We start from the raw sequence: 13,710 nt of genomic DNA, 5'->3' as shown, positions 1-13,710 counted from the left end.
TTAGGTTCTTCAGCCTGTTTGCCAGTACTTTTGCATATATCTTGGTATCTATATTTAACAATGAAATGGGCTGGCACATTGGATTCTATCTTTTCCCTCTGTCGCCTGCAATAATCCCTCTCCCATTTTCATCCCCTCTCCCAATGCATTTACATTATACTCAACTTAGGGACTAATTGTTCTTTACATTTTTTATAATATCTCACCATATACCCATCTGGTCCGGGGCTCCTCCCCGCCACTGTGCTTTACAATGCCACCTGAATTTCCTCCTCTGTTATTGGTTTTTCTATGGAGATTAATCTTTCTTTTTCAACTCTCGTTAACCCTGCTTCTTTCAGGAATGTCTGTCTCTTTCTAATTCTTACCTCTTCTCTTTCTTTTGATTGCTTTAGTTCATATAATTTACTATAATATTTTTATATCATCATATAATTTACTATAATATTTATATAATATCATATTATATAATTTATATAATATCATCATATAATTTACTATAATATTTTTTAAATACTTTAGCGATATCACTGGTTGAGTAAACCAGTTCCAAAATTTTCACTTTTGATCTTTTTAATATAATTTCTAGTTTTCTTTTTTTTCAGTGCTCTCATTAAATATTTTCCAGGTATCTCCCCACTATCTCTCTTGCTATCATATTAAATATTTCTTATTTCTTCCTCCATTAAGTTACATATTTCCTCTCTCATACTTATACTGTGCTGTAACGCTTTTGTTCTCTTTTTATGTATCTGCTCTAATTCGTGTAATTCCTTAAAGAGCATATTAATTTTCTATTTCCGATCTTTTTTTTTTTTTTTTTCTTCAATCGCAGTCCGAATTCCCCTGATATATGCCTTATGTGCTTTCCATACCGTAGCCATTGAAACTCCTTCAGTCTCATTTCTTTCAAAATACTGTTCGATCTCTTTTCCTATTCTTAATTCCGTCTCCTGATCCTGGAGGAGTGTCTCATTTAATTTCCAAATATTTCCCTTATCCTGCTCTCTTCCCCATAATAATTTTATCGTGACAGGCGCATGATAAAATATAGTTATCACCTCTATATTTATTTTAACAACCGCCTCCATAAGCCTATGTTCTATCATAATATAATCCAGTCTTGAATATGTCGCATGTGCTGGAGAGTAGAACATATAATCTCTTTCTCAGGGGGTGTTTCACCCTCCATATATCTACTAATTGATTTTGATAAATATTTTCCTTATGGATTTCAAACAATTTTCTTCCTCTCTTTGCTTGTGCGACGTTGTGTCTATCTGCGGTTCCATATAAAAGTTTAAATCTCCTGCCACAATTAACTTGCCTGCTTTGAAATCCATCACCTTTCCCAATATTTTTTTCAGGTATGTCACCAGATTTCCATTCGGGCAATAGATATTAATCAATGTACACTCTTTTCCTTGTAATTTCCCTTTCAAAAACAAAAATCGCCTCTCCGGATACACCATTCTATCTTCCAGTTCAAATCTTACATAACTTGCTACTCCTATAGCCACCCTCTTTGCTCATTTATGAGGTGAATCTGCATGATACCAAGTTGGGTAATAATTAGAGTACAGCCTTATATTTGTTTCCTGTAATAAAGGAGTTTCCTGTAAAAATGTCACTGCAATAGATCGCTGTTGTAATTCATTTAGAATCCTATGCCTTTTCACTGGGCTATTCAGCCCTTTAACATTATAGGTTACAAAACTAATCCATTTCTCATATACATTTTTAAATTTCTACTGGCTTTTCATCTTTCCTTCTAAGGGTCTCAGAGCTAATTCCAAACCTCTCTTTCCCCACCCCCCACCCATATCCTTTAGGCTCCTCCATTGCCTTTGAATCATTTGTGGTCCTTGACCCACCCTTGATTCAATATTGGGGCTAAACTCTAACCACGTCAGCCCTCCTAAACCACCCTCCCACCACCTGGAGCGTTTGTTTAGGTAACAATATAGTCTCCTGTTTCCCACCCCTTCTATTTGTCTAAGTATATATGTAAAAGAAGGGAGGGGAGAGGAAAGAGAGGGAAAAAAAAGAGGGAACGCCTCACGGTAGGTCCTCTCACGACCCACCTGCATTCCCCTCATCCTCTCTCTCCCCTCCCCCTACCCCCTCCCTAATTCTCCCCCCTTCTAATAACTGACTGCCATTTCTGATTTTCTAATCCCTGGTTCTCTTCTATTCCCATTTCCCATCCCGGGATATCTATTTTCTGTATTTGCAGTCTCTCTAAAAAGTCTTTTATTTCTTCTGGAAACCTTAATCTTTCCATCCTATTAGACATGCGGGATATCCCCAATTATAACGTATATTCTGTTTTTTTCATTTGTTCTAATAGTGGCTTTAACAGTCTCTTTCTGGCCAATGTTTCTGGAGATATATCTGCGAAAATCTGTAAATTTGTATCTTCATATTTTATAACTGGACAGCCTCTTATCTTCTGCCACAAGTCCGCTCTATCTTTGTAATAATGAAATCGTACAATTACATCTCTGTGCTTTCCACTCGCGGTTCCCTGAGATCTTCCTATTCTGTGTACTCTATCTTCAGATACTCTGTAGCAGGCCTACCCAGAATTGTATTAAACATTTTCCTTGTTATTTGCTCCAGATCTTTTCCTTGCGGTATCTCGGGTAAACCATGTATCCTCAGGTTGCTCCTCCTATCTCTATTTTCTTGATCTTCTAGTTTATATAGCAGTCTCCTTTGTGCCTTTCGTGTCTCCTCGAGCTGTTTACCTAAAGTGGATATTATCTGCATATGTTTATTCAGATTTTCTTCTACCCGTGTCAATATTTGCCCCATGTCCTTATGTATTACTGACAGTTCTTGTTTTATAGAATGCTCTAGTTTTGAAAAGATTTCTGCCATCTAATCTTTCGTGATCATTTTTACTTATTTTGCTTGTTCCACCTCCTTTTTCTTTTAACTAGCTCTCTTTCTGTATCTTCTATTTCTTCACCTTGATTCATGATAGACAGTCCCTTAGATAGCCTAGAGCAATCCGCGATACTGGTTTCCATCTCCTCTCTTCCTTTTATCCCCTGTTGTCTTTCAGGGTTTGGCCCTCTGTATTTTTTTCCTGTGAGGGCATATATTTTTAATTGTACTTGCTTGAGATACTGTGGCCCCTCCTCCTTTCCCAGTTTTGCCTTTCATATGTTTTTGCTGTACTGTCCTTAAAAGAAAAAAAAAAAAAAAAAAAAGAGGGTTTTTTTTGAAAATTATTCTTTCTCCCCTCTTCCTCCCCTTCCCTTCAAAAAATTCTCTCCCTCCCCCTTTTTAGAGGAAAAAAAAATACTTCTATTATTTATTGTGTTATGATTGATTTTCTCCTAGTCCATTGTCCAGAAATTCCAGAGATTATCTTATATAATCACCTGTCAATTCCTTCTTTTCTCTTCTCCTTTCCCATCATATCCATATTTTTTCCTTTCTTTTCTTTCTCTTCTTCGTTCTGTACCCCCTGGGTGGCCCCCCCAGACAAATCTTAAGATATATTTATTTTATTCTGACTCGCCAACCACATGTGCACATCTTATGTCTCCTTCGTTTCTTCCTTTTCAGCCTCCAATGTTCCTCTTCTCTTGAGTATTCTTTTGAATGTATTGTTTCTATTTTACCCAGTGGTGGTCACACTCATTTTTTCTCAGGGGGTCATCCTCTGTGGGTCTCCAGTTCCAGGTTCTCTCCAGGGATGAGTGAGTACACCTCTCTACCAGTCACCGGCGTTCTCACTCTCACTGCCTGCAGCCTCAGCCGACCAACCTCCCAGCATCCGCTGCTCTGTCTCTCACGAGATCTCCCTCCCTGCAGCTCATCCTCCGGCAACACCGTCCTCACTCCTCCGTTCCTCTCTCTCTCCGGTCCCCTGATCCTTCGACAGTCCAGGCATCCAGTGATAGCAGCAGTCTGGGTTCTCAGGGAAAGCACCGCAGGTATATTTATATATTTTTTTTTACTCATCCCCACGGGCATGGCAGTCTCTGGTGGGTCACAGGGGCTCCGATAATCTGGTGCTCTCACCACGAGCACTCTCTCGGCGCCATGATTAGGCCGCATTTACTTTTTTCTAACCTCCGGAACAGATTAATTGGTTTTCAATGTATTCCTATGGGAAACGGAGTTTCAGGTTACTCTCCAGCACTGCACCCGGGGACTAGCAGGGAGGAGAGAGACCTTGCAGTATAATGAGCATTGATTAGGTGCTCGTCAGGAACGGGAGTGTCAGGCTTATCCTTTTATCCATTTCACTGCCAGAGCTGTTTTTGTGTTTTTTGCACACATTTAAAAATGTATTTAAGGCCTGAAGATGGCAAAAAACCCCTAACATTATATATTTTTCTGAAATCGGAGATCCCAGAGAATAAAATAGTGGTAATTTTAAAATTTTTTATGTCACATGATATCACAACAGTCTAGAAAACGCACAATTTCAGTAAAAAATACACTTAAGTTAATTTTAGGGCACAAAAAGCAATAAATTATCCGACTTTTTGTAAAATATAAAAGATGAGTTTGCATCGAATAAGTCAAACCTTAGATTTGCGTGCACTCGTGAAATGGCAACAAACTTTAGTACCCCATATTTTCTATAGGTGGCCCCTTATAGGTCATCATTTTAGTATTACGGAGGAGGTCTGGTGCTAGAATTATTGCGCTCATTCTTGCGTGCTCGGCGATATGTAATGTGTATTGCAATCGACGTCATGTGTAGGCTCCCCAGCGTGTGCTTTTACGTTCGTGCGTACATATGTGGGGGTGGGTGCCTCGAAAAAAATTTTTTAGGGGGAGTGTTAAATGCTTGAGCGTGACTTCCATTTAAAAAAAACAAAAAAACATTTTTTTTTACTTAACTTTTTTTTTTCTCTTATATCACATAGGGGATTTTTTGGTGACAGGTTCTCGTATTTGAGACATCTAGGGTCTAAAAGACCCTAGATATCTCCCCTGTGCTCCCCTGAATGCAATGCAGTGCAAATCGCACCGCATTGCATTCTGTCCCGGCCTTAATGACCGAGCATCGGTCAAACAGGGACCTGGGAGTGGCGTCACATCACTTAAGGGTCAAGACAAGGAGAGGAGAGCATATGTGTCCGCTCTCATCCCTCCCCTATACCACATGCCACCAGCACCCACTGAACCAGTCCTGGGCCCACGAATGGGCAAGCGGAGGCCAGGACATCTAGCGGGCAGGGGGAAGAGCCTGGCACTGTGGGCTGTGTGGAAGCAATTGGGCGGCAGTGCTGCCGCCTGAATGCTTCCACCTGACAGGTGAGCCCTGGGGGGGCCAGGTTTACAGTATGTATTGAGCTTCCTTGTGTGGGTACTTGCATTAATACACAGGCATTTTTGATATTGTGGCCAGTGTATGTACATTGCGATGTTTGTTTACTCTTCTGCTTCTGTTACCATGCTATAGCATCACCTCACCATGTATTCCAAAATGTAGCTCTTCAGATTGGCTGTACTTAAGTTTTGTTCATGCACTGTTCGATTCCTTAATAAAATTAGTATTAAGTTCACTGTCTGCAGCTTATTTATTTACTTCAGTTACTTGTATAGTGCCGTCAATTCACGCAGCGCTTTACATATATATTGTACATTCACATCAGTCCCTAACCCTCAAGGGGCGTACAATCTAAGGTTCCTAACTCACATATACACATACTGGGGTCAATTTAGACAGGAGCCAGTTCACCTTCCAGCATATCTTTGGAGTGTGGGAGGAATCCGGAGTACTCAGCGGAAACTTACACAGGCACAGGGAGAACATGCAAACTCCAGGCAGCTTATAGATTTATGGAAAAAATGTGGCCGGTCCCATTCAGTATTTAAATATACATTTTCTCTTCTCTTATAGCTGATAAATACAAGTGAAAATTTGAGCAAAAGTAGGAAGATCTTGCGGTCCATATCTAGAAAGTAAGTAAAATAGCTGGTAAGTCTAAGATGTATGCACAACCCTCAGTCTCACTCTTGTAATTAAATTTGTTCCTTAAGGCACCTTTCACACAGGTGAGCAAGGGGCGGTAAGTGCAGCGGGTGATCCGTGACTTTACCTCTCCCTTCTGTTCACTTTCAAGCAGACAAAGAACAGTATCCTGGCCTTAAAACCTCCTTTCACTGTCCTCCACTGCGGATCACTTTTTCTGAGTGGCTGTAAACACTGCGGTTATTGTGAAAGGAGCCTAAAGGTTGTTAGTACAATTTTATATAAAATATAATTTTCAGTTTTGTCTCTGAGCTAAGGATGTAAATGAAGCAATATCTTGCTTGTTTATTATGATATAACCCTTTTCACAGTCAGTTTGTTTATTGAAACTTTAGGCAGTAAGAAGTACATGAAATCAAAATGTACAAGGTCTATGATTCAGTAAGGCTAGTAATTTTTTTTTCTATCCACATGCTGCTTCTACTACTAGCAAACATCTATAGTAACCGCTCTACAGACTTGTGCCTAGTGATCTCCCTACATCTCTCATTCACTGTTAGTCGCATTTTAACCTTTCTTTGGGGCATGTAGATCACTTCTTCCATGCTATGTGACCTATTATGTCCAGGGAATATCCAATTGCCTCCTGGAGGATCAGGAAGGATTTTTTCCCCACAAGGAAAAGGACCTTGATTTATTTATTTTTTTTGGTTTTGGTTTTTTTTTTCTTCCTCTTGATCACCTGTCAGAAAAGGGGATTGTGTGCATGGAAGTTTTCTGTTTTTTTTTTTTATATTGGTTGAACCAAATGGCATTGTCTTTTTTCATTCTAACTATTTAACTGTATAAGGTAGTTCTCAACTAGTATGATAGGGAATTCCATCTTCAAATTTATACCCATTCCTCATCCTGGAACTTCTTCTGTTTGAATATGCCAAACACCTAACCCTTAGTAATCTGGAGCTATTGGTTCAACTTCGTAAGTCCTCCTCCTAACACCTTGCTCTTGCACTCTTGTGCACTATTTTGCAAGAAGTTGCTTTCCTCTTCACCTGCAACATCTCCAATTTCTCTGAGGGGCCTTATTCATGTGCTATTGACCACACAGAACTCTCTGTGTTCATTGGGGTTACCCCCTTAAGTTTTTCTGTAAGAATGAAGCCTTCCTCTCTCTTTTGCCCTTGGCATACATAGTTTTGCCTTCGTTCCCTTTATTTTCTTTTTCAGAGCCCCTGTTTATTTTTTTTCTCCAATATGCGCACAAAATATTCTGGAAGCCAGTGCTTCTTGCTTCTTTGGTGCTCTTCCTATCCCCCTTCCCGTGTCCTCCCTTGAAGGCATGTTAAAGATATTTCTCTTTTTGCTTTATGGTTTGGGTCAGCACTGTTATCTACGGCTACCAGCCACAGCTTCACTTTGGAACTGACCCATCGCACTGCTGATTTGCGCTTCAGGCCATAAAGTGCTTCTGCTATCAACTATTTGTTCAGGTTCGCTGACACTTCTTGTTTTCTCTTGTGGGCCTGTTGCTTTTATATTGGCTGTTGCCAACCCCTTGATTTATTGCTTGGGGAATAGATTCCTATGTCCTGTACTGTACACTTAGGATAATAGGAATTTTGGTGTACCTGTAAATTCCATATTTTGTAGTACAGTACAGGGCATAGGTTCCTCCCCTCTTTCCTTTGTGATCTCCATAATGCTTGCTAAAAAACTGAAGACTCACAGACTAGACAGAGTTATATGGGTACAATTGGGGGCCATCCTAGAAAAGCTTTTGCACGTGTCCAGTCACCTGAAAGTCCTTTAATGTACTCCAAGATAGGAATGTTCTCAAATTCTTTATTTACTGATTTCATTGGCACTTAATAGGGTATTCAAAGTGAACAGGAATTTGCTTTTACATAACTGGATTCTGTAAGTTAATATATACACAACCCTTTGTGTGAAGATTCCTGGCTTCCACCACTTGGGAATCTGCTCCCACTAGGGGTAGAGTTGGCTGGCCAGGACTAGTTAAGGCAGCTGAGCAGGTCATGACAAAAGCCACAGAGTAGACACAGAATGTTTGGTGTGCCTGCTCGCTTTACAGCAGTTAAAACCCCAAAAAGGGCTGAGGTGTAGAATCTAAGGTACCGCTTGGTCTTCACCAAACCTCGTAGAGGTGTTACACTGCAGGTGATACCCAGACTGCGATCTTCCGAGACTCAGCTGAGCAGGCAAGTGCCAACTCCTTTGCAGCTCTGGGCACTGGACACAAGGTATCAGGTAACACAGGGGAGATAGCAATAGTGCAAAGGAGTACACAGAGACACAAACTGCTAACAAGGCTGGATTAAACTCGCAGGGGAAACAAACTGCAAAGTGTGACAGAGAGTGCAAAGGGAGACATGGAGGTGAAGGAAGACTGGATGCAGGCAGTAGTGCACAGAGTGGCTAGAGCAGGATACAGACAGGGGAACACTGGGATGATACAGTGTAAAGCAGGCTGGAATACACTAGGAATACAAGGCTGGAAGCAGGCTGGGACACACTGGGTAATACAAGGCTGGAAGCAGTATGGGCAAACACTGGGAGCACAAAGCTGAAATCAAGCTGGGACGCACTGGGAATACAAGGCTGGGAATCACTGAAGACAGTAGAAAACGCTAAGGACTACTCGAGGCTGCTATCACTGAAGACAGTAGAAAACACTAAGAACTACTCAAGGCTGCTAGTGCCTCGATGCTTTGCTCCAACACTAAGCAATCTGCATGCTAGCTGTTTAAGATGGCACTTTTTCTGTGGCTGCACACAGAGAGAAAGACCCGGCACTGGAGTGTTAAACAGGTGAGTCTCACAGCTTTTTTTTTTTTTACTAGACCAGCCAATGTGTATCCCCCACCAACAATGCGAAGATTGCACTCACCAAAGACCACAATTTTCAGTAGGTTTAAATGCACAGATATCATTCAAAAGGAACATATAGAGGATTGCAGCATATTGTAAAGCACTGAGCAAACTGTAGGCACTATATAAATCCTGTATAATGATAATGATAATTTGGACCTCCTGGCCCCACTTTCACTCTGTCTGCTCACAAACTAATCGGCTAAATTAAGGATTTGACAATACTGTTTTAAAGTGTTTGTTGTACAGAATTATTTTGAGGACATGTTTTGCTTTTGAAACTTTTTTGTGTGTTCCTTTCTAGAATTGTGACCAACAAGCTTTTGCTTTCCATTATCATCATCTTGGAACTTGCCATTCTTGCTGGATTGGTTTATTACAAGTTTTTTAGGAAAACCTGACCCTTTGCAGCAAATGATACTCTTCGAACGAAGACTGAAATTAAGATGCACCGACCAGAAATCTGCTGATTTTGTTCAAATTAAATATACTGCAAAGTTTCATTAATGTAAAAAAGAAATTAAATTCACTGAAAACATTTTGCAGTGTCCATTCTCATGACATCATACAATTGCAAAATGTATTGTTGACATTGCAACCAAATTAAACCCAGTACTTAACATCATAAATGCTTACGTTCTTACAATGTTTTCATTTCTTAGAATATTCATGTGAAATAATTGCTTTGAGAGTGTGCTCTAAGCCTGGCCTGCTGTTAATCCATAGCAGCAACCAAAACAGTATGAGCAAAACAAAGTGAGGGACCCAAAGAAACTTGCGTCATCTGCACACATAGTGTAATGGTCACTTGAACCTCTCCATTCAGAGTTATCTAGAGTCAAACCCTGTAGAACATGCAGACAGATCCTACATGGTGCCTTTTCCCATTGAGACACCTCCACACTGCGCCTCAAGATACTGGGTATCTTCCTCAGCATACCCCTCAGCAACCCCAGGAACCCTGTGGTACTCCAGAGCAGGACACACACTCTCTACTTTTTGCTTCAGAAGCTGTTTTCAGGGACCTGGTGAGCTGCAGAGGTCCCACCAGCAGCTCCCTGACAGTAGATCTCTTCACACATCCACCTTGAGACATGGAGGATCTCTTTTCAGCATTACATGGGGCAGCAGGCACTTCTTTTGCCAGCTTCCTTTTATCCCCTTTCCTTTTATCCCCTTTGAAACCCCAGAAATACTCTGAACCAAACAAGGCATACTAGTTCTCACAGTGAGCACTAGTTCTGCATTGTCACTTCAGCATTTTCTCTGCCACAAGCCACCTCATCGCTGTACAGTAAAGGCCCCTACACCCACCAAAACTTTGCACCCTTCCAAACAATCTTAATTAGTGATCCATTTCTGGAAAATCTTGTGGCTTAGAACACAGCCTGCCGACTACACCACTTGGAGGAAGTATAATAAATGCATCCACAAACACAAAGATATTTGCTTCCTCATTGACAATGTCTGTGAAATCTGCAGATTAGAAATAGGGGCTATAAGTAAAGATCTCTGCCAGGTATCCAACAGAGTGAACAACCCTAAAGAAAAACTCAATCCAAATATGAGGTCACCACATAGCAAAGGAAGAGTCTGAAATACATGACCTTCAGTAACTCCTAGGTAACTCTGGTCAGAGGGCTACCTGAGGCCACTCAGAGAACTTTAAGCTAGTTCTCCAAGCAGTCTTTAAAGGATAAGTATAGCCAAAGCATTTTGGCTATACTTCTGCTATGAATCATAGGACTGCAGTTCTGCACTCCCATGATCCATTTTCAGCTGACAGCGGGCTGAATCGGTCCAGGCTCTGAAAAGATCCCGACCATATGGTCAGGATCCAACCTGATGCTTGAGCCGTGCCTGAGCCAACCGCTACCACAGCCCAGCGTGTCAGTGAGCGCTGGAGGGGCAGAGCAGAGAGCTGGTGACTGACAGAATGGTGAGATCTGAGCAATCAACAGTCTTTGATCACTTAGTTCTCAGTATACATTTTTTTTTTTTTTTTGTAAATCCCATACTTTTCTTTTAACAATATACTGGTTCACCCATCTTACCCACACTATTAAATTCAATAGAGATCATTGCGACCTCCAACCACTTCATAATCCAGATTGCATAAGTCCACAGTTTTTAGATAAAAATAAACAATTTCATAACTAGAAATCTTTCCTGACTTATCCTGGTATACAGTCAGGTCCATAAATATTGGGACATCGACACAATTCTAACATTTTTGGCTCTATACACCACCACAATGCATTTGAAATGAAATGAACAAGATGTGCTTTAACTGCAGACTGTCAGCTTTAATTTGAGGGTATTTACATCCAAATCAGGTGAACGGTGTAGGAATTACAACAGTTTGCATATGTGCCTCCCACTTGTTAAGGGACCAAAAGTAATGGGACAATTGGCTTCTCAGCTGTTCCATGGCCAGGTGTGTGTTATTCCCTCATTATCCCGTTTACAATGAGCAGATAAAAGGTCCAGAGTTCATTTCAAGTGTGCTATTTGCATTTGGAATCTGTTGCTGTCAACTCTCAAGATGAGATCCAAAGAGCTGTCACTATCAGTGAAGCAAGCCATCACTAGGCTGAAAAAACAAAACAAACCCATCAGAGAGATCGCAAAAACATTAAGGGTGGCCAAAACAACTGTTTGGAACATTCTTAAAAAGAAGGAACGCATCGGTGAGCTCAGCAACACCAAAAGACCCGGAAGACCACGGAAAACAACTGTGGTGGATGACCGAAGAATTCTTTCCCTGGTGAAGAAAACACCCTTCACAACAGTTGGCCAGATCAAGGACACTCTCCAGGAGGTAGGTGTATGTGTGTCAAAGTCAACAATCAAGAAAAGACTTCACCAGAGTGAATACAGCTGGTTCACCACAAGATGTAAACCATTGATGAGCCTCAAAAACAGGAAGGCCAGATTAGAGTTTGCCAAACGACATCTAAAAAAGCCTTCACAGTTCTGGAACAACATCCTATGGACAGATGAGACCAAGATCAACTTGTACCAGAGTGATGGGAAGAGAAGAGTATGTAGAAGGAAAGGAACTGCTCATGATCCTAAGCCTACCACCTCATCAGTGAAGCATGGTGGTGGTAGTGTCATGGCGTGGGCATGTATGGCTGCCAATGGAACTTGTTCTCTTGTATTTATTGATGATGTGACTGCTGACAAAAGCAGCAGGATGAATTGTGAAGTGTTTCGGGCAATATTATCTGCTCATATTCAGCCAAATGCTTCAGAACTCATTGGACGCCGCTTCACAGTGCAGATGGACAATGACCCAAAGCATACTGCAAAAGCAACCAAAGAGTTTTTTAAGGGAAAGAAGTGGAATGTTATGCAATGGCCAAGTCAATCACCTGACCTGAATCCGATTGAGCATGCATTTCACTTGCTGAAGACAAAACTGAATGGAAAATGCCACAAGAACAAGCAGGAACTGAAGACAGTTGCAGTAGAGGCCTGGCAGAGCATCACCAGGGATGAAACCCAGCGTCTGGTGATGTCTATGCGTTCCAGACTTCAGGCTGTGATTGACTGCAAAGGATTTGCAACCAAGTATTAAAAAGTGAAAGTTTGATTTATGATTATTATGCTGTCCCATTACTTTTGGTCCCTTAACAAGTGGGAGGCACATATGCAAACTGTTGTAATTCCTACACCGCTCACCTGATTTGGATGTAAATACCCTCAAATTAAAGCTGACAGTCTGCAGTTAAAGCACATCTTGTTTGTTTCATTTCAAATGCATTGTGGTGGTGTATAGAGCCAAAAATGTTAGAATTGTGTCAATGTCCCAATATTTATGGACCTGACTGTACATGGCAATAACACAGATTTCTACAGCCTTTACTGACAACACTTTAGGACAATCATATCAACTACGAATGGGTTGTTCCCATACAACCTCGTCGCATAGTGGAAGCACCTCCATTATCTGCTTCCCTAAAGACTTGAGTCGCACAGGAATGCATGACAATGGAAATCACGGTTTTCAATGGTGCCCTTCACATCAATACAACTCGCATCGTGCGATTTTGGAAAAGGTTCATCTACTACTTTGGTGCGATTCCAGCCCCACAAAATGTGCAAACCACTTCAAAGTAGCATCCCAGTTGCATTACATAATTGCACTGAAGGTTGGCTCAAAATCAGATTGCAGCAGTGTGAACCTAGCCCTATCCTCATTCTTTAAAGACCTGAACATGATCTGTTTGTATCACCAGATGGGACACAATACTGCCTATGCCTACTAACTCACCAATTGAGGAAACTGTCAGATCCAGGAAAAAGTCCTGACAGCATATGCATTGCCTCCTAACAATCCGGTAGATGGCAGTGACAATTATTTGCACATCTACAACTTATATCTGTTTTCCCAAATCACTAGCTAATGCACCTAACTCTTTCAACAGTTGCCTTTACTTCGTTTCCTGCTACATCATGGAAACAAGCCACCTGAAATAGGCTCTGCTTCTTTGACATCTAAATATTTTCATTTTCTCTAAATTTAATGTATAACAGATGAGGTTTTGCTAACATTTTTCTTTCAGGTTTCCTGATTTTAAATTTTCATCTAAACAATACTACAAATGGTTGCATATACATTTACCAACAACATTGGTTTGCAGGGAGCCAGGTACAAGCAACCTAGACCCATCCAGCCATTTCTCCATCTAGGTTTCTCGATCCCCACAATTTTAATTCCCTCAGATCCACTCAGGTCCCATGGACCTGTGAATGATGGAGAACCCTTGAACAAAGAAAATGGGTTCCTAAACCCAACATTCCTATTGCATGTTTTTTTACTTGTTGCATTTTACTCACCCCTCTGAAAGCTGCTGCCTCTCTTCTTT

At 41.0% G+C, this 13,710-nt stretch overlaps 1 protein-coding gene across 2 annotated transcripts in view; it reads left to right on the top strand.

The window, feature by feature from the left end:
- Positions 1 to 9,465, top strand: part of VTI1B (vesicle transport through interaction with t-SNAREs 1B) — a 101,514-nt gene extending 92,049 nt beyond the window's left edge. Inside the window, exons 5-6 of one of the 2 annotated variants that reach the window (XM_089681505.1) lie at positions 5,876 to 5,937; positions 9,141 to 9,465. In XM_089681505.1, the coding sequence (XP_089537631.1) occupies positions 5,876 to 5,937; positions 9,141 to 9,237 (159 nt within the window). In that variant the 3' untranslated portion in view covers positions 9,238 to 9,465. The remainder of the gene's footprint in view (positions 1 to 5,875; positions 5,938 to 9,140) is intronic. The other variant, XM_089681506.1, reaches the window with a different exon arrangement.
- The last annotated feature ends 4,245 nt before the right edge of the window (positions 9,466 to 13,710 follow it).

This window comes from Staurois parvus, unplaced genomic scaffold (assembly GCF_062004578.1).
Source record: "Staurois parvus isolate SC_StPar_1 unplaced genomic scaffold, SC_StPar_1.0 ptg000267l, whole genome shotgun sequence".
In the NCBI taxonomy this organism is placed as follows: domain Eukaryota; kingdom Metazoa; phylum Chordata; class Amphibia; order Anura; family Ranidae; genus Staurois; species Staurois parvus.
The sequence above is the reverse complement of the archived record's forward strand: the minus strand, read 5'-3'. Positions and strand labels throughout refer to the sequence as shown.